This window comes from Anguilla anguilla, chromosome 6, assembly GCF_013347855.1.
Source record: "Anguilla anguilla isolate fAngAng1 chromosome 6, fAngAng1.pri, whole genome shotgun sequence".
Taxonomy (NCBI): Eukaryota; Metazoa; Chordata; class Actinopteri; order Anguilliformes; family Anguillidae; genus Anguilla; species Anguilla anguilla.
In genome coordinates this window covers 35,625,074-35,649,843 of record NC_049206.1, presented here as the reverse complement: position 1 = coordinate 35,649,843, position 24,770 = coordinate 35,625,074, and the positions used below count along the sequence as shown (strand labels likewise).

Sequence of the window (24,770 nt, the reverse complement as noted above, 5' to 3'; positions counted from 1 at the left end):
TTGAAACTAAGACTTGCTTACTTCGACCACTGTTAAGCTGTGCTTGAAGCTGTTGTCCTGTGAGCCGCCTATCCCGCAAGCTGTTGAGTCTCAGAAACTTGTCTTCTGGCTTTGTTGTGGCTTTGGGTCTGCCGGACCTCTTCCTGTCAGAGTTTCCTCCAGTTTCCAAGTGCTTTTTCATGGTGTAAGAAACTGTAATCACTGACACCTTGGCTTTCTTTGTAATTTCTTTAAAGGAAAGACCTACTCTTTTAAGGATTATAGCAGTCTGTCTGTCTTCCTTTGTTAATTGCCTTTTTCTCGCCATTATGATAGCAATATACTACTGCCTGCAGTGCAATATTGTCCAAATAATGCTTCAGAGGGTGTAGTAATACAGTCTGTTCCAACACTGATTTTATACAGACAGAGGGTTTGTAAGTAATCAACAATAGTTGGGACACCTGTAGGAATTATTTGCATCAAATTTCAAGGGTTAATTTACTTCCATAGCTGCAGAAAAGCTGTAAGTTGTTAATTCATTACTTGTTCCCTGAAAAAAGGCATTTTTTATAACTCTGAAATGTACATTATTTTTGAATTTTTGGTAGCCTAAACTTCTTTTTTTTTTTTTAACCTCTGGCAGTTTAGCACTTACCTTTGTACCATTTCAGGCCATTCACTGGAATTGAACTGCTTAGATTTCACTGGAAAAATGGGGGTGTTCTAAAACTTTTTACCGGTAGTGTGTGTGTGTGACAAAAACCTGAATAAATGAGTGGAGAAACATAACAAATGCAGATGTTGTACTGGTGTACTGCATGGTACAATTAAGCAGTTAACTTCCTATCATGCTCTGTGGCATGTATTAAAAAAAGGCCCAGTTGACCTCGATTTTGGATCAAGTTTGGAAGAGAAAAACATCTAAGTGACTTTGAAAGAGGTCATTATTGGAGCACAGATGGCAGGTGTCTCAGTCATAAAAGACTGCTCAACTGGCTAGTGTTTCAATAGGAACAGTGATTAAAGGGACATCTGCATTTAAATCTATGAGAAAGAAATCAGTAAATAGGGTTGGAAATTGTGGTCGAAAGCACACATTCGATGATTGAGCATTAGTGTGATATGTAAGAAAAAAACACAATAGCAACTCTTCCTCAGGTGACTGAGAATGTCAATGCAGGATGTGATCACGCTGTGTCAGCGAGAACAGTCCGTCGACAACTACATAGAGAGGACTGTTGTAGTAGGGTTGCAGTGTGTAAACCCCTCTTTACAAAGACAAATGTAGTACCTAGGCACCGGTCTACAGATATGTGGAAAAAAGTGATATGGTCAGATGAGTCATCCTTCACCATATTCTCAGCAAGTGGCCGAGTGCATGTGTGGTGTACACCAAGAGAACGGTACTGGCCTGAATGCTTGACCCCTACAGTAAGGGGGTACATTGCCCCCCACAGCATAACAGAGCCAGTGTACCTGGTACACTGGCTCTGTTATGCTGTGGGGGGCATTATCTTGGCATGGTTTGAGTCCACTTGTCCCCTTAGAGGGAAGGGTCACTGCAAATCAATACTAAGTTATATAATAATAATAATAATAATAACTTTATTTATATAGCACCTTTCATACAGAGTATGTAGCTCAAAGTACTTTGACAGATCAACACAGTCATACCACAATATCAGAATAAAACCATATCACCAAATCACAATGAACCATATCACAACAATGAGTAAAATAAAAAAATAATTAATAAAATAAATAAATAAATAAAAGGAGTGGAAAAGGGTATCTTTAATTGTATGCCAGGTTAAAAAGGTGTGTTTTCAGCTGTCGTTTAAAAATGTCTACAGAGTCCACCTCTCTAATACCTTTTGGCAGGAGGTTCCACAATTTTGGCGCGTAGTGGATGAAGGCGGCTTCCCCAATTTTCTTTTGGGGAACCATTGGCACAATTAAAAGACCTGCCTCAGAGGACCTAAGGGCTCATGAGGGGACATAGGACACCAGGGACTCAAATGTATGGGGGTGCTAAGCCATTAAGAGCTTTAAAAACAAGTGACAAAATTTTAAAATCAACTCTAAAGGACACGGAGCCAGTGCAGTGCAGCCAAGACAGGGGTTATATGCTCTCTCTTCCTTGTTTTCGTCAATAGCCTAGCTACAGAGTTCTGAATCAGCTGCAGCTTCTCAATTGTCTTATTAGGAAGGTCAGTAAAGAGAGCATTACAGTAATCAAGTCTGCTTGATATAAAAGCATGAATTAGCCTCTCGGCATCCTGCTGGGTTAAAAACGATCGTACCTTGGCTATATTTCTCAGGTGGAAGAACGCTGTCTTGGTCACCTTATTTATGTGGGATTTAAAATTTAAATCCGCATCCAGAACTACACCGAGGCTTGTTACTTCCGATTTAATCTGATGGGCAAGATTCCCTAGCCAAGATTCCCTAGCCTTTTTGAGATTATATCTATTTTGTTCTTGGGGCCAACCAAGAGAATCTCTGTCTTATCCTCATTTATTTTCAGAAAGTTATTGTTCATCCATTGGTTAATTGCAGATAGACAGGCAGTCAGGGAGTATAAGGCACTCGGATCATTCGGTTCCACAGAAATGTGCAATTACGTATCGTCAGCATAACTATGAAAGCTGACATTGCGTTCGCTAATAATATTACCTAGGGGCAGCATGCATATTGAAAAAAGGAGGGGGCCAAGACAGCTTCCTTGTGCGACCCCGAAGGAGATGTCATATCTCTCTGACACGTAGCCACCTAAACTAATATAGAATTGCCTCTCTGTAAGGTATGTTCGGAACCAGTTTAGGACACATTCAGAGAGGCCAACCCACTTTTCGAAATGATCTAACAGGATGCTATGGTCGATGGTGTCAAAAGCTACGCTCAGATCTAAAATAATGAGAACTGAGACCTTGTTTGCTGCAACGCTGAGTCTAAGATCGCTAACTATTTTGGTTAGTGCAGTCTCTGTGCTGTGGTTAAATCTAAAACCAGATTGGAATTTCTCCAATGTATTATTCGGGGGCGACATAGCTCAGGAGGTAAGACCGATTGTCTGGCAGTCGGAGGGTTACCGGTTCAAACCCTGCCCTGGGCATGTCGAAGTGTCCTTGAGCAAGACACCTAACCCCTAACCCCTAACTGCTCTGGCGAATGAGAGGCATCAATTGTAATAAATATATTATATTTTTTGGATAAAAGCGCTATATGAATGCAGTCCATTTACCATTTACCATTATTTTCATTTAAAAAGTTGTTTAATTGATTAAAGACTACTTTCTCAAGTATCTTGCTCATGTAGGGTAAATTGGATATCGGCCTGTAATTACTTAGGACATTGTCTAAATTGGGTTTCTTCAGTAGCGGCTTCACAACAGCGGTTTTGAATGCGTTGGGAAAAATTCCAGTCTCTAGAGATGTCTTAATTATTTTTAGAACTGGTGTGGAAACACTAAACAACCTTTTAAAAATTTTTTGTAGGGACAGGGTCGAGGCAGCAGGTTGACGATTTAGTCTGTGCTATAATTCTGTCGAGTTCTGAATCAGAGATACTGTTAAAATTCCTCATGGTTGCCGGCTCGTTTCAGGGCAAATCATGTGGGATACTAGTATTTCTAACCATACCAGCTCTAATGGTTATTTTATCATTAAAAAATTGTGCAAATTCCTCACATTTTGAGCTGGAGGTCAGGCTAAGAATCTCAGAGTTTGGTGCGGGATTTAATAATCGATCGATAGTTAAAAACAGTACTCTAGAATTCTTGCTATTATCCGCGATGATCTTTGAAAAATGGGTTTTTCTTTCCTAGTGAATAGCCTTGTTATAAATACTAATCTGCTTCTTAAAAATGCTGAGGTGAATCTCTAATTTAGTTTTCCTCCATATCCGTTCCGCTTTTCTACATAGTTTCTTCAGATCACGGATAGTGCTATTCATCCATGGTGATATTTTGTCATGTGACCTCTTTTTAGTCTTAACTGGAGCAACACTATTCAATGCATTTCTTAAGTTATTGTTAAAGGCATCAACCATTTCATTTATCGAGCAGTGTACATCACATGGGTCAAAAGAGTTTGCAAGTTCAGAAAACTTTCGTTCTGCTGCAGTATCTAAGTACCGTTTTTTGACTATAAATGATCTTTTACTGTGTGTAGGCCTACTTAACATAGCGTGAAATAGGACACAGTAATGGTCGGAAACAGCAATGTCAGACACTGAGACTTTGTGAATGGTTATTCCATGCGATGCTACCAGATCAAGTATATTACCCCGTTGGTGGGTAGCTTCCGTTATATGTTGTGTCAATCCTGGGTTGTCTAGGAGATTTATAAATTCCATGGCCTTCAAGTCAGAGTTATTATTAATATGAATGTTCCATTAAGAATAATTCGATCATAGCTAATAATGATGGTAGACATAAGCTCAGAGAATTCAGAAAGAAATACTGCCGATTGCTTCGGTGGTCTATATAATATTAAAATAAGTACATTTGATTCAGCTTTTAGCACAATGGCAAGATATTCAAAGGAACATAATTTACCCAAATCAATTTTAGTGCAGCTAAACTGATCATAAAAAAAAATTGCAGCTATTCCCCCACCTCTCTTCTCCTGTCTCACTGATTGAAAAAAATTGTAGTTGGGAGGACAAGTTTCAACAAGAGTTGCAATGCCGTCAATTTTTAGCCAGGTTTCAGTGAGAAACATAAAATGGAACTTCCTCTCAGATATAAAATCATTAATTAGGAAACTCTTGTTTGATAAAGATCTCACATTTAAAAGTGCCATGTTTATACTAACGTCCAGCCGAAGATTACTTGGAACATAGCTGATCCGACCGATATTAGGTAGGTTGCCGATATTAGCTCACCGCCGGGGCCATCCATAATAATACAACCTATTGTTGTAGATGATTGGAATTTTAGAGGCGGGAGGCGACCGACAGGGGGAGCAATGAGCAGTTGTAGGTGGTTGGAATGGCAGAATGGAACTGTCCGCTTTGCAGATGGACCCAGTAATCTTTTCTCCTTTAGCAAAGACATCAGGTTGGTGAGTCTCACTGTCGGCTGTCCGTGGACACGAGTGAGGTGTTAATTCCAGGGGGCGACAGTAGGGGGGGGGGGGCTAGCGCTGAAGACAGTGACCTCAGATGTAACCGGAGAAGAACAGGGAGATTCCAGGGGACATGTGTCGAATGTAAACAGTCAGTCACGTGGATGGGTTTGAACAGCGTGCTGCAAATTAGCAGCTAGCATTCGGCTACCAAGCCTGTATGAGTGATCACCTTTATCCATTGATGAAACATTTCTATCCTGATGTCTCTTTCAGGATGACAATGCCCCCATCCACAGGGCATGAGGGGGTCACTGAATGGTTTGATGAGTATGAAAATTATGTGAATGGTGATGCCTTCGCAGTCACCAGGTCTAAACCCAACTGAACACCTATGAGAGATTTTGGACCGATGTGTTAGACAGTGCTCTCCACCACCATCATCAAAACACTGAATAAGGGAATATCTTCTGGACGAATGGTGTTCCATCCCTCCAGGAGAGTTCCAGAGACTTGTAGAATCTATGCCAAGGTGCATTGAACCTGTTCTGGTGGCTCATGGTAGCCCAACACCTTACTAAGACACCCTATGTTGGTTTTCCTTTAATTTGTCACCCATCTGTATTTATATATTCTGTATAGATTGAGGGTACATTCATAACAAACTGAACTGACACAAAAGGTGGAAGTGCTTGAGGATTGCAATGATCAGAGTTGCAACGCAAACTGAAGAGGTGGGTCTTTAGTCTGCATAGAAGGATGGACAACAATTCTGCTGTCCTGACCACCGTGGGAAGTAATCGGAGGTATGATGGCACTGTCTCATTCGCAGCCCTGTAGAATAGCACCAAAGTTTTAAACATGATGTCAGATGTAACTGCTGAACAGTGACGGTGAAGTGACTTGAAGATGGTTGTGACATGGGAATTGGGAACATGATAAACAGGTCATATGGCTGTGTTCAGTATTAACAAGATATCCTTGCCATAATGCTGGGAACAGACATGCTGTGTCGCTGAGGAATATGTCTTCCACTGTGACTCAGTGACAGATTTGAAAAACGTCTCTCTCAGATTGGGAAAACATACTGATGGAGATATGCTTCCCTGAGGCTCAGTATTCTCAGTGTAGATTCACTTTTGAAGGCAGGCATCCTGTGCAAGTAACTATTCACCATTTTCGGGGAAAATATGTTAGCTCCTTCCTGTTGATTATGGCCCTCTTTACAGAGTTGAATGGGTCTAGAGGGCAGTGTGGCAGCTTCTTTCTGTAGTTCTGGAAAATTTCTTTGCGCTCCCTCTATGGTCCCTCCCTTAATCTCTGGCACACAGTTGTTTCTGTGTTTCAGCTGCTGATGGCCCTGGAGATCGCTTTATCATTGGGGAGTCACAGGCAGGAGAGCAGGTGAGCCCCCTAACTATGGCGATAGAATAGTTAGAACACTGTGCAAAAACTTATTACACATAACAATGTGTGAGCGAAATTGATTCCTCCTGTCAATAGGTGGCACTGTATTTTAATATGTTGGGTTTTCCTCTTTCCTAAAAGCTTGGCAATCACATTAGTTTCTCAACAAGTCACTACAGAAACAATATATACAGAGAAAGACATTTGGAAGTTTTAGGAAACTTTTAAGCCTAATGGACAACATTCATCATGAGTGGATTTGTGTGTGAGTATGTTTCTTTGTGTGTGATTACGTTTGTGTTTATGTGGAGAGAAGTATGGGGAAGTATGCTGTATGTCTGTGTAAGAGGGTGTGTAAATGCATATGTGCATGGGTATGCAGGTCTTTAAGTGTGAATGGGAGGGTGTACTGATATTTATTCGAACACATTGGCCCTATTTTCATCTAGCCCACCCACACAGTTATGCCAGGACAGGTGATGCGGGTGACGACAGGTGCGCCCATTCCCTGCGGCGCTGACGCTGTGGTACAGGTGGAGGACACAGAGCTCCTCCGTGAGTCAGAGGATGTGAGTGGGCTCTCTTCTGTTCCCTTACCTCTCCTTGTCAGAATCAAGCTGCTTCCTTGCACAGTAAAAGCAGGCTGTCAGTAGGGTGTGTGTCTGTAATGGGGATAGGTCTGCTGCTGGTCCCAAACTCTGCCTGGAGCTAGCTGCTCTGCACAGCAATAGGTGTGATTGGTCTACTCAGCTGCTCAGGGTGACATCATATTCGGTAGTGGCAGTTATATGCATTCACATGTCTTGTAAGTCCAAAAAACATTCAGTCATACTGTAAAATAGAAACCATGCTGGGTAGTCTAAAAAAGATAGTACTGCCATCGACAGTTGAATCAAACTGTTAGAATAAGAATTTGGTGAGAGAAATTTCACACAGCACTTTGATTTTCCAACGCTATATACAGTGAGTATATGGTGTATTTGTTTGGTGTATAGAGTGAGCATATGGTGCATGTGTTTGACATATAGACTGAGTGTATGGTCTGTATGTTTGATATATGGCATCAGTGCTTTGTCAACTTGCTGCTTGTTGTTGCAGGGCACAGAGGAGCTGGAGGTGCGGATTCTGGTGCAGGCACGTCCCGGCCAGGACATCAGGTTAGTGTGCTTGACAGTCCAGCACATTAGAACCTAGCACTCTTTCTGAACATCTGATTTTTAGTTGTTTAATCAGTTGGCTCTGGTTAGTTTAATATTTTTGGCTGGCTGGACAATACTGAGATTTATTGAGCTTGAAATTATCACTAAATGTGCGTACCTCTATGCAAGCTCCAGACCATGCATACAAACTATTCCTTGTGGCAGTTCAGCTCTATTTCAGGCATGTGACATATTTTCACTTCTCTATCTCTCAATAGCCTTGATATTTGAAGAGCATAAAGTGAATGGGACAGTGTAAATGTATTATTTTGGTTTTTCAAAACTAACAACAATATGTGAATAATAAAGACAAAATTCCAACATTAAATGCCCTTAATACCTGCATGCCTGTAATTTGGTTTGTATTAACATCTATAAACACAGTACAATAATAAAAAGGCAGCTCCTGAAACATAGGTTACCATTCACATTATTAATTGAGCAGAGACATTAAAATACAGTGTTAAACCTACAGAAGAGATGCAATGTGTAAATAGCACGGTATGACAAAGTAGGCCTAATAAACTTGTTTGAAATCAATGGCACAAGATAGCACAAGCAACTAGAAGAAATAATCTGCAAATTGCTTCACTGTTATGAAACATTAACTCATTATAGACATGAATATGAAAAAAATGTGTGAGCTATTCACATTCAAATGTCGATGCTACACTAGCAATTCACTGCTAGCAATACAATGGAGCAATACATTGTGAGTGAGTTTTAAGGGACCAGTCAGATTTTCTTGAACATGAGGATGAATGTCTCATGAGTCAGTACTGTTTACCCATTGCCATCCTGTCACAGCTTGCCAAGCAACATATTTAGTTTTGCTAGAGTACAGTCCGGCTGACGGGTTCAAACAATAGTTGTGCTCTTGCCTGCCCCTCTGTCAACAGCACTTCAATCTAGAATTCAGAGAATTCTTCTTTTTACTCCCTTTTCTGCCATTATGTTTCCTTATGTTTTACTCCAATTACAATTGTGTTATTTAGCAGCATTGTACTGCTAATTCCAAGCGATTTAAATAGTGAAATAAGATGTACGATGCCACCATTATAAGGATAATTGAGGGGCGTTCACTGGGTGTAGTCATAAAGCTTGTTCATAACACACTTTTAGAAATATTTGTGATTTATAAATGAAACGTGTGTGATACAAAACTTTTTTATTCCTACACACATTTTATGAGTCATGCTTACGCACAATTTTTAAACTGGTGGTATGATATAATTTTGGATGAAATCCATGCATATTCTATGCAAGAGCCCCCAGGTTTTTGAATGTGTTCAGTTGGTTTAATGTTTGTCAGGTTACGTGGATATGTTAATCAGATTAATTGCATTACTTTGCCAGGTAAGATGAACTGTTCTATTATTATGTGTTTGTCAGGTAAGATGAATATGTTTTTCAGGTGAAGTTGATATGCTTGTCAAGTTAGTTGAATATGATAATAGAACAGCAGATTCTTGTACTTCTTGATATCACTAAGAGTGCTAATTATCTGAGAGTGCTAGTACTGCTGCCCTTATTAATCTATATTATTAAAATGTACCCTGACCCTTCTGTCCTGTCCAGGCCGATAGGACATGACATCAAGCGTGGAGAGTGTGTCCTAGCCAAAGGCACCCATATGGGCCCCTCAGAAATCGGCCTGCTTGCTACAGTGGGCGTCACTGAGGTTGAGGTGCAGAAGTTCCCTGTGGTAGCAGTCATGTCCACTGGCAATGAGGTGAGTTAGTAACGGCTTGCCTTCAGTGGACCTGTAATCAAATGGGGAAGGTCCTCTCCGTAATCAAGAGTAACTGAACCTTGTAACCCTGACACGGTGGTGATGATAAATTTCAGAGCAAGCCTCTATTTCAGGCTCCTGTGCACATGCCGTCTGTCTGTCTGTCTGTCTAATAATGTGGCAGCTGTTGAATCCTGAGGATGACCTGCACCCTGGGAAGATTCGGGACAGTAACCGATCCACACTGCTGGCCACCATCCAGGAACATGGATACCCCACAATTAATCTGGGCATCGTTGGAGACAAGTACGCTGCTCAAACTTGTTGCATGAATCACTACTCTGTTGCACTCTGATTTGAGTGTCTGAAACTCTGGTTTGATAAAAGTCATTTGCGATCATGTCATAATAGAAATAACTAGATCTAAAGTCTGCTATAACTGTTTTCTGTGTTCTTCCTGCAGCCCTGATGACCTCCTTAATGCTTTAAACGAGGGCATCAGTCGTGCTGATGTAATCATCACCTCAGGGGGCGTGTCCATGGGAGAGAAGGTAACTGGACAGTAATGTGAGAATGGTCCATGGGCGCAAATCTATCATAAACATAGATTTACTTTGCTTTTATAGGTTTTAACCAGTAAACCATGGGAGAATAAGAATGGTGTTTTAAGCATCCAGAATACTATTTCACCCTGCAGAAAAAGAGTGGCATCTGTAAACAGAATGTGAGCTTAAATGTGCAGGGAATACCTTTTTTTGGTCATGGTGATTGAAAGATTTCCAGAAAATAATGAAACCAGCAGAAATCTCCCGGTCTGCCAAACATGTTGAGCATGCATTATTCATTGGTTAAAGGGAGTCTACATCAGTACAACTAGGGTAATGGAACAGAATTGCTTTTTACTTACAGTACAAAGCTACATTCTCTCATAGAAGCTTCTAGTGAGCACTGCCTTTATACTTGCTAATTTGAATTTATCCTAATGGGAGATATTCTGGAAAATTGTGAGAATTACTTATTTTCTGCTATACAAATCTCATCATTATGATTATGGTTGCATTCTTTTATTTACCTTATCACTTTAGTTTGGATTCTGTGTTGTCGTGCAATGGGATTTGTGTGCTTTGATTTCATGGTATAAATATGGATGCAATACAATATATGAAATTGTATTGTGCAATACTGACACTCAATGGGTTTCTTTGGATAACAAGCTATGAATGTGAAATTGCTGTACAATTAAATGTAAACTGCGTGATGGGGTAAGGAATACTCTGCCAACTGGAATCCTTGTCCATAGCTGATGCTGTGTCAAATTATGGTTCACCCCATGGGACTGCCAACATGTAATCAGACATGTTTTTTCAGTAAAATCAGGTGACATCATTTATGATGCTGAAATTCAGTAAGTAAATCTGCAGTCTGTCGATTGACAAGGTGTGGTAGGTTCACACCGCTGTGAGGATCTGTTTTAAATTAACTTTCAATATTTAAAATGAACTCTGGTTCTGTTGCTGAGATGCACAAAGTAAGGATTTTACTTTGTCTTTCAGGACTACCTGAAGCAAGTTCTGGACATTGACCTCCATGCCCAGATACACTTTGGAAGGGTCTTTATGAAACCAGGGTAACTAGATGCATAGATTCACTGATTGGTTGGCTGATTGATTGGGTGATTCGCTGATTGACCCATGAGCTGATTCCCTGTTGGTATTTTGGTTTTGTAAGGGGATTGTTGTACAAATTGAGAGAGAAAGAAAGAAAAAAGATTATGGTGTGAAAAGCTTAACAATAGTGCTCTCTCTCATCTTGCGTTTTTAGTCTCCCCACGACATTCGCAACCCTGGACATGGATGGTGCTCGCAAACTTATTTTTGCTCTGCCAGGTATGACTGCATGCATGGGTGTTCATGTATGTCTGTATGTGTTTGATTGTTGAGTGCAGAACCTGAGGAAGATGACTGGTTTATTTTATCCACATGACAACAATGACATACCACTCCAGACATACTTTTTGTCTAATTTTCTGCCGCTTCTCTCCCCATCACAGGTAACCCCGTGTCAGCGGTTGTTACCTGCAACCTCTTTGTTATTCCTGCACTAAGGAAGATGCAGGGAATCCTGGACCCTCGGCCGACTATTATCAAAGCCAGGGTAGGTACATGTTCTACTGCCAGTGTTTATAGCAAGCTGCATTGTCCAGTCAAGGGTAGGTTCCAGTTCTACCATCTTCAAAACTTATGGCAGGCACTACGGACTGCTCCCTTCCAAGAAGCCAGTGGTCACTGGCTGTGAGGTCATCAGCTTATACTGTTTCTCCTGCAGTTGTCCTGTGATGTGAAGCTCGACCCTCGTCCAGAGTACCACCGCTGCATCCTCACCTGGCACCACCAAGAGCCACTGCCATGGGCACAGAGCACAGGTGCGGTCAGAGATCAGGTCAACCACAGTTTATCTCCAACATTGGTCTTGTGCAGTATCTGCCATAACTGTCATCATCAGAGAGTTTCCTTCTAAAGAGAAAATAAGGAGTCAAATAAATGTGAATCTAACTGGCATGTTCTTTAAGTGTTTTTTCTTGGATGAGTAACTATTCACAGCTTTTTCAAAGTGTTGTTTCTACTTCCAGGGAACCAGATGAGCAGTCGGTTGATGAGCATGCGCAGCGCCAACGGTCTCCTGATGCTACCTCCCAAAACTGAGCAATACGTGGAGCTGCACAAAGGCGAGGTCGTGGATGTCATGGTCATAGGGAGGCTATGATGTCATCTCAAGGGGACGCAGAATGGAGGGAGCGAGCAAAGAGTGGTTTACGGTGCATGTCCACATATCATTGACTATTCTGTAATATGCAACGGCACAGCTAGTTTTTATTGATTTGGATAAAGTTGATTAAGTATAGTCAACATCTTGAACACAAAAATAAATGAATTAATACATATGAAAAATGATTTTAAAAGATCATAGTATTTCAAACAAAGAAAAATATAACTTTTAAAGTAAATATATAAGATTCATTCTGTAATATATTATGATTATTATTATGATTACCATTATTATTATTATCATAGTAAGGCAACTTTGTTCTCTTTAATTGCAATTGCTTTGTGTGTTCAATGCTAGACCTTATAGATAGCAGTAGCATTTTAATAGAAAGTTGTAGGTGCCTGTCAGGAAAAAAGGAAAGGTTATTTTCTCATCTTATGTAAAAATACATTTTTGAAAATAAATTTTAATAACACGTAAATTTATCACAGATTCCCACATTGTTCTCATAGGTGAGAGCACTTTCTGCTTCCTTTCTGACTAGCAGTTAGGTGACACATCTATTTTCCCCTTATTAGTATGCTTCTTAATTGCTTCACAAAGAGCTTTGCTTGTTGTTTATCTTGTGAGTCGTGTATATGTGCGCAGTGCCAAATGCTTTGGCAGGGGCAAGGTTGTGGGGTCATTTTCCAGGTAGCCCAGACCCATAGGCTTCCTTTTTGTCACCTGATCTGGTACAGCTCTACCCCCGATCCCCTGGAGGCAGGATCACTGGAAAACAATCTTTTATTTGATTTATTTGGACTTGAAAAAGAATAAAAAGAATGAACAGCTTCTTTCCATGCTGACAGCATTTTTAATCAACTACACAAAAAATGTACATAAAAAAGAACAATATTGTACAGATATACGTGACCAGCACTCCTGATCCAACTATTAAGCTACGAGGTGATATTGAACAACTGAATACTATAACATTTTCTGTAATGATATTGAAACTGATAAGACAGAAATTAAAATCCTTGATCATTATGTAAAAAAATCCTTGTTGGGTTTTTTTTTTAAATATGATATATGGAAGTATATTAGTTTTTTCTTCCTTAATCAAATAAAATGTTCTACTGCACGAGTGTCTGTGAATTGTCTATCAATGTCAACAATTGTTCTTAATGTTTTGATGTCATTAGCTACATTCCCATTAGATTAGAAAACAATTACTGTCCATTAAAATATTTCATAAAGCTACATAAAGAACATACATCACAAGGTCACAATACTGTACAATATCAGGCAACACAATATAATTCAATGCAGGCTCTTGTAGAATGGTGTCGAATCTTACCTGAAATGAGTCGTGTATGCAGTTTTTTCTTTTAGCCCAGCACTAAGACACATGATTCTACTAATCTAGGGCTTGATTGAAAATCATGGTTAGTTAATTAGTTAAATCAGGTGTGGTAGTACTGGGCTAAATCAAAAATCTACACCCACACAGGTCCTTTTCAGATAAAATTGGACACCCCTGCTTTTGTACAACATATTTCCTCTAGGTTTGCATCAATCCAATCAGTTGCCTGTTTGGAATGGAAACAGCAGACAAAAAAATTATCCATATCAACTGGTTCCTGAATCTGAACTGATTAAAGTGCAACCTTTTTGACATAGATTCCCAGGTTTGTGCAAGCCGCCCTCTAACTGAACCATGGGCGTTGCAGCTATTATATGAGGGTCCCATTATATAGGTCCCACCCACTTTTTTAAATTATCAGTTTAGACCCCCCCACTTTTAGCATTCTAAAAATCAGTGCGTTGGTCTATCCACTCTGCGCTCTTATCAGAGCGCTGTGTCAGTGCTTCATTATCAAATCCATTCCGCTTGCTTATTGAGAGAATGCCCAAATCAATGAAATTCCATACCATGTTCACTGCTGCCTTGCACCCAGGCAGATTCTCACATAGCATGCACACACATACACACAAGCGCGCGCTAACGTTAGCTAGTCATTGATGCCCTATGCCTGGTAGCTGAGTTAAGGTGGGTCACCACAAATTGTTCAGGAAATTGTTAATTTACCGAAAATCAAAGCTTGGCATTTAACTAAATGTTCGTATTTTGTTCGCCTGTTGCTTATAGCCTTCTTGTTTTTGTTACAAAGTGTCTATACTGACTGACAGCAGCCTCGCTGTTCGGTTAGCTAACTGTTAAGAAGCGCGAACGCTAGCTAACGTTAGCAAAATAGTGAAAAGATGAGGAAGGAGGCTAGTTTTCATCTGATTGTTACTCTAGAGTAAACTGGTCTATTTTTTGGCTGAAGATCTCTTGGTTTGATATGTTTGCTCCCCCAGACAACATGGACATAAGGAGTTGTTTTTCAAAGAAGAGGAAAGTAAGTCATCACTGGTAGTAATCAGTTAACTTCAGCTAACTAACAGCCGAGTCCCTTGTAATGGCCAGGGGCTCCCCCAGGGCTCGAGCTTAAGGAACTCCCGTCGTCCTGGGGACAATAAAAATAGGGTCGGGGAGGATGTAAATTAATTTTGGGACGAGAGTTGAAGAAAAAAAACCCTGCTAACATTACAATGAACGGCGATGAAAATGAAACTGACTGCACGTTTTGTGTAGCACACACAGTTCTTATTAAACCTCCTTGACAACATACGCACACACGCACACGCACCAACCAAAACAGCTAGACCCGCGAACGAAATTAGAAATCGCCCTTCCCCAGTAGATAGTTGTCAACTCCGGAGTATTCAGTGCACCGTTAGCTAGATGTTAAGTAAGGGATAATGTACAGCGAGCCGGTCTATAATGGGCAGGTAGGTAGGACCCAAACGCAGAGAAAAACACAAAACTCCAAAAGGCAAATCCAACCAAAGACTTCAATTAGACAGGAAACAAAAGCAGGGAACCAAAATAGAGGCCACTCAGGGCAACTTTCAAAAAACTCAAAAGTTAATCCAAAAAGAAAACAGCAGAATCCAAAAATCCCAAAAAAAAAGACGAACACGCAGAACAGAACTTGGGCAGGGCAGGAACTCACGGGTGGTAACACAGAGGCATAAAAACATGCGGAAACACAAGCGAAAACACAAGGAACCAGCACCCGAGTCAGGGAAGCAAAGAACTTAAATAGACACGACACTAACGAGACACAGGAGATCAGACCACAGAGGGAAGGGAAAACGAGATAACCAAAAAACAATAATAGAATAATTGAGAACAATAATACAATTAAACAGGGAAAAGGAACAGAACTACAAACTGGCGGCCCAAAAAAAGGAAACGCAGACAGGTCATTATTGTGAAATAAACTCCACCAGGGTGATGCAGTACCACGATGCGAAGCACAATAATGACTGGCTCGCTGTACATTACCCCGCTTATTACAGGGCTACTTACTAAAGAAATCAATATCAATTTGAAATCAATTTGACTCAAAATATTGAAAATATTTAAAAATGATTTTATTGCTTCCGCTAAAAAATAGTCCATTAGATTCTACAGTGTACGTCCATAGCAACGGTCTGTTATTCATAGCAGCGCGGTCTGCTATTCAGAAATAACAGACCATAGAATGCCATAATTGACCAATCAGAATCGAGTATTCAATAAAGCTGTGTAATAACCAATTTTAACTATTTATTTACTGTGCACATTACATAGACAATCAAAACAAGTCACAGTAAGTCAGTCTACCCATGTGAGGATGATGAGCAGCAAACAGGAGGCCAACAACAGAAATAGGGTGAAAAGTGATAATTTATTAACAGTGCTGTACAAAACTAATGAAGTGTCAAACATTTACAAAAGAAATAAAAAGTTAAATATAGCTGCAAGAAGTAATGCGGGGTCCTACGAACACATCCAAGTCAGGTAAATACTAGGCGAAGGAGAAAAAAGTCTAAGTGGCATTGATTTCAGGATTTTGGACAATCCACATACCCGTGCGTGAGACGATCCAACTTCCGGTTCATGAGGAACATCACTTTGTAATATGTATGTGCATTAGCATAAAGTGCTAAATTTGTGATGCCAGGAATCACGCAAATTTTAACGAAACGACTTGTCCTTATCACCCTTGATGGAGAGAATAGCCAAGAGTACACATGTGCGATGGTGACAGAATCAGGTAAAGCGTTCATGAGAGGATGAGTTTTAAAGAGTTATATTAGCATTAGCATCCCGCCAAAATTTCAAATGCCTGTAATTTCCTTGTTCCGTGTGTGCCCTGTACTTAGAATGGTCAGTTAGGTTTTGTTCTTCGTATTTATTTTTAGTAGTTAGGTTAGAGGGTTACTATCCGGTTAGGTTAGGCAGACTTGAGAGTTTGGTTTTTACTCTGTTCTTTTCTTTGGCACCGCTCTCGTTCCTTCTCCCCCTTATGTGTTATGTCTGTGCCTTTACTTGTACTTGTAAAAACTGTAAATAGCTCACCTTCACCTGTAATTAAATGCACACCAGTTTTGCGCTATATTTTGTTGTTTTGTTCTGTCCCCTTTCAACCAACCCACACCCAGACCTTATGTTACCTCCCTATATACCCCTAGACACTCTGGGGTCGTAACAACCTGGTGTCAGGAATTTTCATCAAACGGGGTGGAAATATCAGCATGTTGAAATTTGTGTTTTCAATCGGTTACTATAGCGCCACCTATGGACGAATCATGGTCATTCTTTCTAGCATAGTTACTCATGGTCTCTAGTTTCAACCTGGTAATTTATATAATTTTTGGCCAAGGACTTTTTGAGTTATTTGACCATTTCCAGGAAAATAATAATAATAATAATTAAAGCCGCAAGCGGCGTTGGGAGGGGTCCAAGCATTGGCACTATCGCGCCCCCTATGGAGCGATTTTTAACCCTCCTATTATATTCAAATTAACTAACAACTTTTATGTTTGGGGTCAATTTGACCCCAGCAATATAAACCTGCAGAAAATAATTAACTGAAAGTGTTACCCAAGTTTCTCTCTCAGCTACTTTAGGCCTTTCTACTGACCATCTTAATAGCCCAGTAAATAAAACATGACTCCCCCCCATCCTCCCCTTATACATCAAGTATTGATTTTATATGACTATTGCGAAATATGCAAATGACTGTACAATCTCATTCATTGACCTAAAATGGAAAACAAAGTATGTTTTGGTGTTTGCAGGGCTTTATGTTGGTATTAAGTGCTCATTAAAAAAGAAAAATAACATTTGGAAAGAAACTGTCATGGTTCTGTGTTCTGGTCTGTCTTTCCTTGTTGGGCCGCCAGATGGCGACACTTCTGTTTTGTGTCCTGCTTGTACCATGTTTAATTGTATTACTGGTTTCAATTGTTCTATTATTGGTTTTTGGTTGTCTTGTTTTCCCTTCCCTCTCTGTGGCCTGATTGTGCATTGTGCCCTGCTGTATCTTGTCAGTGTCTTGTCTATTTAAGTTCCCTTCTCCCGGACTCAGGTGCTGGATCCTTGGTTGTGTTTGGTTACGTGTGCCTCTGATCATGTTTCTGCCCTGTGTGTACCTGCCCATGTTCTGTTTTCCACGTGCTTTTGGACTTTTGGATTTTCTGTTTCCTGCGCTTTTGAAGTTTTTCTTGTTTTTTGAGAGTTGCCCTGTGAGGCTTTTTGTTCCCTGCTTTTGTTCCTGTTTTGTAAAGTAAAGTCCTTGTTTCCTTTCACCGTTCTGAGTTTTGTGTTTTCCCCCTCACTCTGCGTTTGGGACTTACCCCCCACTCCCCGTGACAGAAACACACCTTTTATTATCAAGCGTAGGAACATTTTATGTTCGGGGTCAATTTGACCCCAGGAAAAAATATTTAAAATGTCAACATTTCAAATGTTTAGGTTCAGAAAACACTTCAGAACATCAATAAGTAACATATGACAGTTATTCAATAATGAAGAAACACCAATAGAAAGTAAATTAATCACCAGAACTGAGTTTTGATAAAAAATTAACATAACAGCTTAACTAGGTACCCGTGGATATCAATTCTTCATTCAGACAAGATAGGTGCAAGTTTGTCACGCTCCTGTGGACCCTGCCTTGTTTTCCTGTAATCAAAGCTTATAATGTGGGAGAAACCATGAAATGTCTCCAGAGACATTGTAGCTGGAAAAATTGCCCTACCAGTGTCAGCATTCCAAAGGCTTGCTGTTGCTTCACATTTTGACTTGCACTTTTTTTTTTTTTTTGCACTCCTGCCAAAATAAGCAACCCAATATAGGATTGCTAGTGGGTCACATCCAGCTCTTTCCAATTGTCACCATACACACGCCTCCCCTAAGTTTGTCATCTCAAGAATATCCTTTTGCATTGATGGTGTTATGAAGAGTTCAAATGCAGATTTTATGTCTTGTACACAACTGCTAGCATATCTGGTGGGGCCTGTAACCATTTTGATGACATTAGCAGCACTAAATCTACTAAATCGTCTTTCAACTGGGGATCCGGACCATAGTAGTTCTCCATTTTTGGAAGTGAACATGTCAGTTCTTGGTAGTTGAGAGATGACAGGAGGGTTTATTGGTGGTTGAGAGGCGACAGGAAGGTTTCTTGGTGATTGAGAGATGACGGGGGTTTCTTGGGGGTTGAGAGATGACAGGAGGGTTTCATGGTGGTTGAGAGATGACAGGACGGTTTATTGGTGGTTGAGAAACAAAAAGAGGGTCAGAATGTGGTATCTCAAAGGCTTCATTCTCATCATCGGAGGAGGATGCCACATAGTCAGGGTCCTCCTTAACATTATCCTCAGTCTCAGACATATCCTCATCTAAATCACTTTCACCCTCCAAGATCTGTGACAGAACCTCAGTGGCAGAAAATATACGCCTCTGTCTGGTGGTCATTTTCAAAATCTTTAGTTGAGGCACAAATGCAAAGAGAAATGGTTTAGAGGGTTGTGTGTGCAGCCCTTATTATAAGTTTGCCCCCACCCCCATGTCGCGAGAATGATCAGAGATCTCATGGGAACTATGTTTTCTCCTCACACACACACACACACACAAATTAATGTGAAAGTGCCCTCAGCCAACACAACAAAAACAAGATCAAAATGATGGTTTTATATAACAATAGAGTTTGGGGTCAAAATGACCCCAACAACACCGATGCATACAACATGTGTACAAGACATTGAAAATAATTTTTTCAGTTAATTTCATGTTTGCCATGTTTTCCCCATAAAGTTAGGAAACGTCATAAAACATCTAGCTGAATAAAGTATGGTAACCATATTTTTAGAGACAGTAAAAATTGAATGGTGTCAAATTGAGCCCAAACATAATAGGAGGGTTAAATGGTTTTGTCCTCATGATCATATACCTTCACCCAACATATCTACTGCATCGCCATGGATGCCGCTAGGCGTACTATGTTGTAACACTAAAGGCTGTTTTATACTTCTGCATAGTACACGTAAAAATGGGTCTGTGTAGGGGTTGTGTGCAATGTGCGGCATGTGCGACGGTTGCAGGCCACGGCCGCTTTGAAGACGCATACCTCCTCAAGAAATTAAAAGCGCGTAGTTAGTAACCAGTGCCCGCATACGCCGTAAAGAAGATGATTGGTTGACTGCTGACATGAGGTCACTGGTATACGGCTCTGACTAACAGGTTATAACAGCTGATTCATAAAACCAATAGGCAACGTTAAATATGCGACTAAAAGTGCTTTGTCAGGTGAATGTCTTTGTTGCAACAAGTTACATCTAGCTGAGCATTTTTGTGGTCATTGGTCCAGTATTTAGTAGGTTTGGAAATATGAATGAAGGTGTTGTCTCTTGAACAATAACGGTCAGTAACAAAATCTAATTACGTGGCCTGCGCAACCTGTGCAATATGCCGCACAAATGATTTGGCCCTTCGCTAGTGCCGCACACAACGGAAACTATGCAGACTATGCAAATTATAAAACAGCATTTAGATGGTCTGGCGTGTATGTAGAGCTGCAGCGCTTCCGCGCCGCAACTAAAATAGGCGTCAGACACATATTTCAATCCATTGCTCAGCTTAGCAGAGAATGCAAATTTCAGAGCGCCTCAGAGACAGATAGAATAATAACACATAGGGTAAATACACATTTCAAATAATAAATACGACATTGAGAAAAAAACGAAACAAAAGACGAAATATCAACTCACGACCTGCGTGCTGCGCGCAGAGTAGCCTACCATATTATTTATTTACATTTTCGGTTACGCTGACCTATAAAACGCTATTCCAAAAGTAAAATCAGACATGTTATACATCGTTAGAAAGCTTATACTCTCACCTACTGAATAAATGAATTGTCAATCAAGCCAAATTGTACTAAAAAGGGCAACAACGCCGTAAGCAACAGGTGTGGTATTACACACAGCTATTTTTGAAGGTAGCCTACCCAGGTATCACAAATGCGTGTATATTTCACAAACGGAATGTCCAAGACAATATATGACCAATCAGTCTCAAAAGGGACATCTCTACATGTAAAACCAGTGGTAAGATTTATTCAATATTTAGTCCCAGATATTGACTGTAGAATGACATAGTATCATTTTTATAAACTTTGTCTCGTTTATTTTGTTATTCAGTGAGCAGCGTTTTCAATGCTGTATTGGCATATTTTAGGGCTAATATCGAGTTTATCTTGTTGCTACGGAATATGATTTCTCTCAGCATAATGATGGATTCAAAGACTAAACGAACTCACCAGTATTGTCTTCAAATGGAAAGAAAAGTAATGATTTATCCTCTCAAAAAGCTTTTACTAACAAACTTTTAGTAGCAAAAAACAAAATATCAACTCGCCATCCCTGCTACCTGTGTACTGCGCTCAGAGAATCATATTTATTTAGACATTGGCAGAGTACAGCATAAATTGCGTCTTTTGTTTATATTCAAAATTAGTAATTGCAGCGAGAAACTGCAGCTGTAGATAGAAGATAGGGTGTTATGTTATGGTAGCAACGGAACGAAGCGGACTATATATGTATTACCGTCATTTTTTTATTATACCAGCGTGTTTTCGCCAAGCGGCCAAAACCAGACTTCGTTTTTGAAGCTCATTTCCTGGTCTTGTTGGTCCTGGTTGCTCACTAGCGTCACTACAGTTGGCTCCAGTATAGGTGTTTTCATAACCAGTTTCCATGTAAGTCTACGGTACACATGCGGTCAAAATACAAAGTCAATAATTTTTTCTCATGAGAACAAACAGTCACAATATGTATATTTTATTTGTCTTATGACTGTCCTTGGGTCGATTTCATGATTTATTGTGTCATTTGGGCACTGTTATAATATTTGTTATGGACCAATGAGGTACAGTTTGCGTCACTTCCTGATTACTGCGGTGGACTAAGCTACAGAAGGGGCTACAGTCTATGGTCACTGGGGTGGGAGGTGGTGCGGCTCCGACCACGGTCCACGTGTGCGAAGTCAGAAAATGCAGGCATCCCATTTCGTAGTGATTTCATTATGGCGTGTGCTATTTACAGCTGCACTAGACGACCATAAAATAATCCTCCTCTGAAGTTTTTCAGTAGCCGAGTCATTTTTACTATTTTCTTTAGCCTACTTAACTAAATAATTAGTTGGCAGAAAGCGTAATCAGCTTGCTATATTTGGTAGTCCAGTAGCCTATGCTAAAACAGTTCCCAACTACCAAGCCATTTGACTAGCTAGCTAACCCGAACTGGCAAATATTCAATCTGTCATATATATTCGTGTATTCGTGTATATTCCGTAAATGTCTACCTGGGCCATGGTTCACGCATGTGACAAAGCTACTATAATCCCAATTTTGGGATAAACACTGCAAAATTTTCAGTTTCACAAAGCGAATTACGAGTCTTAAGGTTTATTTGCTGGATAACATACAACACACGATTAAATCACACACACAGAATTTAACAAAATTAACCATCGTTGTAAGACTGGCATTTAGAAAGGAACGTGTTTTTAGCATTTAAGAGACCGACTAGAGCATTTAAGACAGTGGTTCTCAGAATCGGTCCTGGGGGCTCCTTGCGTATACTGGCTTTTCTCCATTGGTTTTGATGATCTACAAGGAAAAAAAAAATAGTCTAATAATAATTAGAAATTCAATGTACATTATTTTTGTCTTCATGCACCAGGTGGAAAACTTGCTGTACAAAGTGCGTTGTCATATTTACATGCCTGCAGATCAGTTATTAAAATACTTGGTAGATTTGTTAATCACCGCTGACAGTGTTCATTTCGGTAAAAAGTGACTTGCAAATGGTCAGCTAGCGTCACCCAGCAAGTGAACACCACAAACGGCAATGGAGTAGTAGCAGTTACTGGCTCATTAACTGACTGTGGCGAAAACCTACGACGATAACTTGCTCGGTTAACAGCAGGTCTACCAGACAGTTATATGAAAATTAGCCTAGTCAAATCACCAGTAGCCTACACATCTCTGATTGATTGACCATCAGTGTAGTCGAAGTTCTTCCCCCGTGGTTCATATTGCTAATGCGTGAGCTAACCACGGATAGCCTACCTAGCTCACTGGCAAGCTGATATGCTAGCTAAGCATATTCGTTTTGCTGAGAAACATAAATTGAAGATAACTGAACATAATTGTATTATTAATGTCATACATATAACGTGATTACATGACACAGTACAGTCACGGATGGAAATTAAACTCCGTAAACATTTGATAATAGCCTATATTTTAAAACATAACGGCAGACAGTCAGCTAGCCTCAAGTTCGTTCAGATTGATGGGCTTTTCCGCACCGGACTGTCAATCACATTTTAAAAATCACAGAACCGCTTAACTCTATGGTTTTGGCTCCAAATCGACAACATGGCCGCACCCACCATTGAGCTTCAAAACGTGTTTTAGAGACCCACGGAGAGTCAATGGGTGACGTCACAGTAGCTTTGTCCATATTTTTTACAGTCTCTGGTTTTCGCGCGTTTGCACAGCAACTCAAATACTATCAATAAAATGGTTTAGCTATTTCTCAGCATAATGACAGATTCAAAGACTAAACGAACTCACCTGATACTGTCTTCAAATGGATCCATGCCAAAGAAAAGTAATGATTCATCCTCTCAAAAAGCTTTTATTAACAAACCTTTAGTAGCCTAGCATGCACTCTGGCTGGCACTGTCTTCCATTGCTTCCTCGACGTTCAGGCCCTCCCCTCACTGATAAAAACTAGACCCTACGGTGTCTGATTACTTGCGGCGCCATGGATGTCTTCTAGCCGTTTACTAGATGTTGTAACGCTTTAGATGTGGAGCAACAGCTCTTCCGCACCCCAACTAAAAAAAAGTTCAAATGGCGGGCAAACAATATGGCAGACATAGGTGGTCCCAATAGCAAAGTTGTAGAGCACATTCAGATGCATTGGTCGATGAAGTTTTGTGTTGTTCTGATTTACGGTATGGGAGTTATGACCTTTTAAACATGACCCTTTGTTATAGCGCCACCATCTGGCTGACATAGGTGATTTTTAGTGCCTGCGTAGTGGAGGGCCATAGGAACCCACCTACCAAATTTGGTTGCTCTAGGACTTATGGTTGCCGAGCCTCAGACACTTTTAGCGGAGAAAAATAAGAATAATTAAAGCCGCAAGCGGCGTTGGGAGGGGTACAAGCATTGGCACCATCGGGCCCCCTATGGAGCGAAAATGGTTTTGTCCTCATAAGCATATACCTTCACCCAACATATCTACTGAATATCATGATTGTATAAAATATTGATGACTTACGGCCAATTTTGTGCTAAGAGTCGCTGTCGGATTACGTAGTTGCGTCACCATAGATGTGTCCTAGCCGCTTGCCATAAAGGCCTTTACTGTGACCCTTTGTTATAGTGGCACCATCTGGCCGACATAGGTGATTTGTAGTGCCTGAGTAGTGTGGGCCAATAGGAACCCATGTAGGACATGTGGTTGGTGTAGGACTTATGGTTGCTGAGACTCAGAGACTTTTAGCAGAGAGAAATAAGAGTAATCCTAACAGGTGCAATAGCGTTCCTGCAGGTTTGGTGCTTGGAGCCGTAATAAGTAGATAGTATAGATAGGAGTAGTAATGGTTCCTTTTGTGGATGAGGTAGCATGACACGGCTCGTATCCAAGACCTATAGTGTCATATGATAGCACTACTGTTGCACTAGGGTAAAAAATGAGCCTGCTTGAGGTAGACTGTAAAATAGAAATGCGGCTAACAAGTATAAAATGAAGTGTGTAGAGTGTGTTAAGAAAGTTTCCGTAAGACAGTGTGAGAATTATAAAGATTTATTGATTTTTACTGCAATAAGTCCAGTCAATCTCTGCAATGGTGACTGCATATGTAAATTTTGTATTGCATGTAAGCAGTAATAGGGTAAAAGTAATAGTTTATTGGAAAGTATTTTGGGGAATGATACAAAAGAATGGAGATCACAAATAAAATGGCAAGGGATCACAAAGACACAAAGTAAAAGTCTATGCAAATAAAAAAAGTGTGAAAATACAAATGAAAACCATGAATAAAATGGCAAGAGATCACAAAAAACCAAGTTAAAATCTATGAAAATAAAATGTGAAAATGAAAATCAGAATTAAAGAAGGCAATAGATCAGAAAAAGACAGAGTAAAAATTATAAAATGTAATAGAAATG

At 40.2% G+C, this 24,770-nt stretch overlaps 1 protein-coding gene across 5 annotated transcripts in view; it reads left to right on the top strand.

Annotated features, from left to right (window-relative positions):
- The window catches only part of LOC118230618 (gephyrin), a 396,841-nt gene extending 383,627 nt beyond the window's left edge, over nucleotides 1-13,214 (top strand). For 2 of the 5 annotated variants that reach the window (XM_035423780.1, XM_035423781.1), the window contains exons 13-23: nucleotides 6,401-6,456; nucleotides 6,909-7,028; nucleotides 7,558-7,616; nucleotides 9,237-9,390; nucleotides 9,575-9,696; nucleotides 9,854-9,941; nucleotides 10,944-11,017; nucleotides 11,212-11,276; nucleotides 11,441-11,544; nucleotides 11,716-11,812; nucleotides 12,020-13,214. In XM_035423780.1, the coding sequence (XP_035279671.1) occupies nucleotides 6,401-6,456; nucleotides 6,909-7,028; nucleotides 7,558-7,616; nucleotides 9,237-9,390; nucleotides 9,575-9,696; nucleotides 9,854-9,941; nucleotides 10,944-11,017; nucleotides 11,212-11,276; nucleotides 11,441-11,544; nucleotides 11,716-11,812; nucleotides 12,020-12,153 (1,073 nt within the window). In that variant the 3' untranslated portion in view covers nucleotides 12,154-13,214. The remainder of the gene's footprint in view (nucleotides 1-6,400; nucleotides 6,457-6,908; nucleotides 7,029-7,557; nucleotides 7,617-9,236; nucleotides 9,391-9,574; nucleotides 9,697-9,853; nucleotides 9,942-10,943; nucleotides 11,018-11,211; nucleotides 11,277-11,440; nucleotides 11,545-11,715; nucleotides 11,813-12,019) is intronic. The other 3 variants (XM_035423782.1, XM_035423784.1, XM_035423783.1) reach the window with 2 other exon arrangements.
- Nucleotides 13,215-24,770: the final 11,556 nt, after the last annotated feature.